Source organism: Cucurbita maxima, unplaced genomic scaffold (genome assembly GCF_002738345.1).
Source record: "Cucurbita maxima cultivar Rimu unplaced genomic scaffold, Cmax_1.0 Cma_Scf00001, whole genome shotgun sequence".
Taxonomy (NCBI): domain Eukaryota; kingdom Viridiplantae; phylum Streptophyta; class Magnoliopsida; order Cucurbitales; family Cucurbitaceae; genus Cucurbita; species Cucurbita maxima.
The window spans coordinates 2,654,214-2,660,213 of NW_019272017.1; the positions used below are offsets into that span (position 1 = coordinate 2,654,214).

At 33.6% G+C, this 6,000-nt stretch overlaps 1 protein-coding gene across 1 annotated transcript in view; it reads left to right on the forward strand.

The window, feature by feature from the left end:
• Window positions 1-37: 37 nt before the first annotated feature.
• LOC111479380 overlaps window positions 38-6,000 on the forward strand; it is a 9,666-nt gene continuing 3,703 nt past the window's right edge. Inside the window, exons 1-7 of the mRNA XM_023124014.1 lie at window positions 38-465; window positions 1,376-1,438; window positions 2,097-2,531; window positions 2,870-2,951; window positions 3,889-3,950; window positions 4,104-4,198; window positions 5,397-5,476. Of these exons, the coding sequence (XP_022979782.1) occupies window positions 313-465; window positions 1,376-1,438; window positions 2,097-2,531; window positions 2,870-2,951; window positions 3,889-3,950; window positions 4,104-4,198; window positions 5,397-5,476 (970 nt within the window). The 5' untranslated portion in view covers window positions 38-312. The remainder of the gene's footprint in view (window positions 466-1,375; window positions 1,439-2,096; window positions 2,532-2,869; window positions 2,952-3,888; window positions 3,951-4,103; window positions 4,199-5,396; window positions 5,477-6,000) is intronic.

Consider the following 6,000-nt stretch of genomic DNA (forward strand, 5'->3'; position numbering starts at 1 on the left):
ACAAAAAATTATTTATTACGCATGATTGTACGAATTTCGTATGCATGGTTAATTTTTAATTTCTTGAGGACGAGGGCATAATCCTCCTCGAAGAAGAAGAAAGGAAGAGCATTTGTTGTGGAAGATCAGGATGACGATCGAATGCTACCATGAGTCGCTCCGATCGAATTGATAACAGCAAGGCAACAAATACGATCGCTGTTTGGACGGAGCCTGAAGAAAAACCTGGAATCGCTTTCCCAGTAGGAAGTGAAGAACAAGAATCCATACTTGAGGTTTTGATGTTCGATTTCTAGATAAAAGTGTAAAAGGATGGATCCAGAGCAAACGTTTATTCGAGTTCAAGAACGGTTTTCACAGATGCTGACTCCCAAAGTCAGAGCCACTCTCGAGTATATGAACCTCTGTATTGCTATTACCTTGTTCTGTATTCTCGTGGTTATGCACGCGAACTACGTACAACAGGTTCTTCGCAACTTACGACTCTTTCTGCAATTTGATTTTTGTGTGTTTGTGTTTTGGGAGCTTTGTTGTTTTGCAGTGATTTTTAGGTTTGGGTTTTAGGGTTCACCGGTTGGTCAAATTGGATTTATGGAGGTCGTGGTTATGTTCGAATTGAGGAACACTGCTTGTCTATTTACGTTTCTAGGACATGGGTTTTTTCTTACGTTTCTTGACTTGGATGGAGTCTTGAAAATTGTGGTGTAATGCAGGCGATCGTAGCAGTTTCGTTATTGGGTGTTCTCAGTTCTCTTCCTAGAGTATTCTTGATGGATTCAGGATGACTGCAGTCATTTAGAATCAAGATGTTGTAGTAGGAAGGTCATAAGCTGTTCTTACGGGTTTCCAGAATGTTTGAATTTAATAGACCTAGCGTATTGAGACGAACTCTTTCAGTTTTAGGACACTATTTTGAGTTAAGGAAGTGAGTTTTGAAAGGGAATGAAATGTAGACACTCTATTGTGAGTTGAACTCTTTGGTTCTTAGTGCATGGTTGTATAGATTTTTTTTTATGCCATAGTCAATATGGTGTCTTGGTGTAATGCTCTCCCTTTTCCATTACTATAGCGTTTCTTCCTCCTTTCTGATTGAAGAGGCCTGTTGTAAATCTGACCCTTGGGAGTTTACCATTGTTTATGTTCTGTAATTTCATACCATCAATGGAATTGTTTCTTATAAAAAAAAATAATAATAATAATAAACAAAAAAATAAAAAAATTTGGGGCATGGCTTTAGGCATGTGGTAGATATACAGCTTCTTCACCATTCTGTTAATTTTATGTTTTGAGACATTTCTTGTTATTCATGGACTATATCTTAGTTCTTTAGTTTTGATGTTGTTTTGATTAAGCTTTGTTCTTTCTGCATTCAAAGCCTGGTTGTTCAAGTGAGCTCTCTGGAGTTGAGACAACAGAAGCCCAACTTATTCAAATTAAGGTAAATATTGTCTCCATGTGGTAAAACTTTGAGCTGATTGTTGCTTTGGGTGATCAGTGCTTTTCGAGAGAGCAAGAATTTTATGGACCAATGTTCTCTTGGCTTTTCTCTTAAGGCTTTTGTTTGAGGAAAACGAGGATTTTGTTAGCTTTTGTTGAAATTATTTTCTTATTTTGTGCCCAAGAATTTTTTCTGAATTTTTTATGCTCCAAACTTCTGTCTATTTTTTTTTAACCATCACCTTGATCAGTAAATAATTTTTTTTTTATTTTTTTTTATATAAATCGTATTCAATAATGGGGTTTTCAAACATAAACGTCTAGACTAGTCCTAATATTTTGTTTGTTCCCCTTATTTCCCTTCTGAGTCACAATAAGAGGCTGTTATTCTAAGAGACTGGACATTGGAATTAAATGAGGTTTTTTATTTTCTTTTAGGAAAACCTGATTTACTTTTCACTATGATTGCTCATACCGGAAATACTCGAGTGTTCTACTTTCTTTAGTTGATGTTCTTGGATTTATACTTTTGATCGTCTTGTTTTGGTTTATAAATTTGTATTAATCTGTCGTCTTAATTTTTTTTCTTGTCTTTTAGCTTTCGTGCATTCTTACATCTACTTCCGTGTATAAAGCTAAAATGATGTCCTTTTCCATAGATAACTACTGCAGGCCTGTGGTCACAAAATGACTCTGAGCTTAATATTGAAGATATCCCTGGTGGGGAGACTGTAAGAGAGAATTTGGAAGTTGCAAATGATGAAGATGAATTGACCTTTTTGGCTGCCAAATTTTGGTTAAATTGGTTTGGTTCAGGTGCTAGAAGGGGTAAGTATGCACCCAAGATCTGGAAATCAGATACAGAGATTCTAGAGCATCAAGCAGAGTGTACTGGTGTGGATCAATGCTCGAAAGCAGCAGTTGATGACACAGTTATCAAGCTTGACAAAGAGGAGCTCCACATTAGTTTCCTGATATCAGTCAAGGAGACTTTTAAGGCAGCAATCGTTCACTTCGGTAGAAGGTGGCACCGACGAATTTTATTTATTTGCAGACATACAAAGCAGATCCTGAACAGCTTGTGGAAGCTATCAGTGAGTAAATTATTGATGGCATTACATTAATTGCAAGGTTCAAGCATGCTCCTTTATTGGTTAAGCACTTACTTTTAGTTTCACTCAATATTTTATTGTGTTAGCTATTCCCATTATTCCTCAAGACTTTTGACCTTAGAGCTTTTAATACTCATAGTCAATAGGTGTTATTCTTTTCAACTCTGGCATTCAATTTTATCCTCTTACATGTATGGTTCCTTGCTGTTAATGAAATGTTTCTTAATTCTCATAAGAACTACTTTCAAAACCGTATTTCTAGTGTAGAATCTTGCGGGAATAAGTTTGAATCTTGATGTCTCTAAGCATTGCAAGTGCAGAATGTTGCAGGAATAAGTTCGAATCTTGATGTCTCTAAGTGGTCACACATTCTTCATCTGGAAGGGCTCCGGTCTGCTGCAGGTAAATAAGCAACTTTCTTTCTCTCTGTGCATGCTTTCTTTAATCTTGACATAAACACATAACCAGCCGGTGAGTTTGAAAAAATTGGTTTCATAGCCTTGATGCATTTGATCATATTATTTGATTTTTGTGTGTTGAGAATTATTTATTCCTTCTGAAGATTTTAATCATAAGGAACATATTAATATATATACACATACATGCATACATACATAGACATATATATTCCAATTCGTTCTCTAAAAAATTATGCATGAGACTAGAATACCATGTATCCCTCCAAAATTTTGCAAAAAAGATCATTGAAACTATTGAAAAGCTTTTGAATTTACTAGAATTAAAGAAAATGAAATAGCTACAAAAATGTTAAAATGTAGTTGGCGAATTATAAATATTGAAGCAAACAAGATCCTGTTCTTTGATTTTTTTTTTTTTTTTTTTCATTCCCAATATTCTTAAAAAAGTTGATGACAAAGATGGCCATCAATAGGTCATGGCTGAAGAAGCTGGGATACTTTTTCCTTCTTCTACATGTCAAGTTTGTGAAAAGAAAGAAAAATGAAGTAAGAAAGAGCTTATATATTGAAAAGATCCTTGGAAACTTCTATCGTTGATAAATAAGTATAAAGTTGGAATTAAAAAAGTTCATTAGTAAATGCGCTAGATTAAGAAAGCCAATTCCAAAAGCTATTGTTATTTGGTGCAATTGAAAAATGTGATTTTATTCAAATTAAAATGCAATCATTTTTACCAAACACTAAAACTGGTTAAAATTCCTTTGTAATCACTTTAAAGCTCTTTTAAATTAATGCCAAACAGGGCTTAAAGCATTTTTTTAAAATTTTGGCTTTGAAGGAATTGTCTTTTCTCTTCATTGCTTTGTGTTGCTATTTCTGATGGCTTGTTTTGATGTATTTGCTTTGTGTTTTCTTTTCAGTGCAATGGCTTGTGAGAAGAAGTAAAATTTTTGAACCGACGTACTTGTACACTAGGGAAAAGGTAATTTGTTTATATTTTTTAAAACTATTATTGTTATTTTAACTTTTGCTGGATTGATTCTGTTTTCTGATATGAAAGTCTGTTATTTTCACTTATATTAAATTAATCTTGGCTGTAAGTACTTCTCACTAAATCTAGATTTATATGCTGCAGGGATATTTTTTATTGCCAGAAGGAGCTAAATCTAGGCACAATATACAAACAGTCAATATAAGTATACCAGCTCAACATTCTTGTTTTGGAAACAGGTATATCTATTGAATATGGAACGTTATGTTTGTTGATTACTGTAGAAGTTCTAATTTGTGTTCTCAGAGAACTAGATAAGATTTTTACCTCACTTGTATCGTAAGTTTTTCTTTTCATTTGTTCGTTGTACTTATAATGATTATTATAATGGTCGTTTGTTTGCATTCTTTCTAGATGAGCCATGTTTATAGATTTTGTCCACTCATGAACGGGGGGAAATAAGAAAGGTGAGGAGGAGAAAGAGGCATAGGTTCTGATCAATAAAATGTTGCTCTACTCATATAAACATGTTTTTTTTTTCTTTAAAAATTGTTAAACAAATTATTTGCTCAATTGGTTTCAAATTGAATTTAATTAACTTTTTCCAGATGTGGAAAAGAGAGCTACTAGATTTTTGAGGATGATTTGGGATGCTCCCACTCTAGAAACTAAGATGCTAAAAAGAAAAGATTTCGTTGGATATTTCTACATAAGAAACAATTTCATTGATGTATGAAATTACAGGGTTAAAGCCCTAAACCTAAGAAGGTACAATAAACATCTCCAATTGGACGAAGAAATGCTATAAGAGTAAAAAAGAGAATTCAATTTACACCAAGATAAAGCAAGGAGCAGAACACTATCAAAGAAGACTGGATGTCTCCCCAATGGTGAATAAGAAAGAAGATAGTTAAAAAACTGATGAGGTGAAGAGCTTATTCGGAGGCTCAGAGACAAGGTAAAACATTCTCAAGGCTCCTATGAAAATTCTTGGTTCTTTTCAAGCCTTCCAGCATATAACCTTGATGGATGGACCTTAGATCTCAACAAATAGCGGCTGTTGTGGCTTTGCCAACCTGCCCATTCGGGAAATAGTATCCTGGGCATTGAATGGAGGGACATCAACTAATGTGAAACAGTTTTGGAAGCACAAGTTTGTGGCTTTTTGCATCTTTCTAATTACAGTCATGGAAATACAGAGGGACAAATTTGGGTCTTTTGAATTCAATCAGACCTAGTATTTCATTATAGGTTCATATGTTTTACTAGTACTTTTGTTTATCTTAGCAACATTTTTGTCTCATTCTCAAACTAATAATTGAAGTTCTTATTGGTTTACTGTGACTATTTAAAATAAAAATTGCAGAGAAATAATTATATCTTTGTCGTTGTCATCATTGTCACAACAATAACAATAATAATGATTATTTTTGGCAGATGGCAACAACTTCTCATAAACAGATTTGTTGGGTATGATACAATCTTGATGAATAGTTTACTGACCTTTCCCGGTCAAGGTAATAGCTCTTTATCTCTATGTAGTTACGATATTAGGTTGGAAGTTATAAAGTGTGCTGTACATGTGTTTTACTTATCTGAAATCAAGTGGTTTTCTTTCTCTTCTGTATCTTGCCATTTCACAGACTTATTAGAATTACCTTGAGTGACCGATATAGTGCGAGGGCTAATCTTTCAGCTGCAACATCTTTGTTTATTTCCGAGGACATTTTTTTAGAATTGATTATGATTTTATCTATAAATTACTTTGTTTTGTTTGTAACCTGAGTGACCAGCTATGCATATCTCAATGATCATAGTATTAATATTGTTATAGTAAAAAAATTTGAATCCCCACCAGTTATATTCTATGGGGAAAAAAAAAGGAAAAGAAAAATGTAATGGGTGCATAATTCTAGTTCATCTTCATGAAACAAAATCCTTAATAATGGAGTTTCTTGAAACTCGTATACATGGAACTTTCTCGTATAGTATTTAGATATCTCTATACTTCAGTTATTTGTTTGATTTGAAGTTTTTTTTT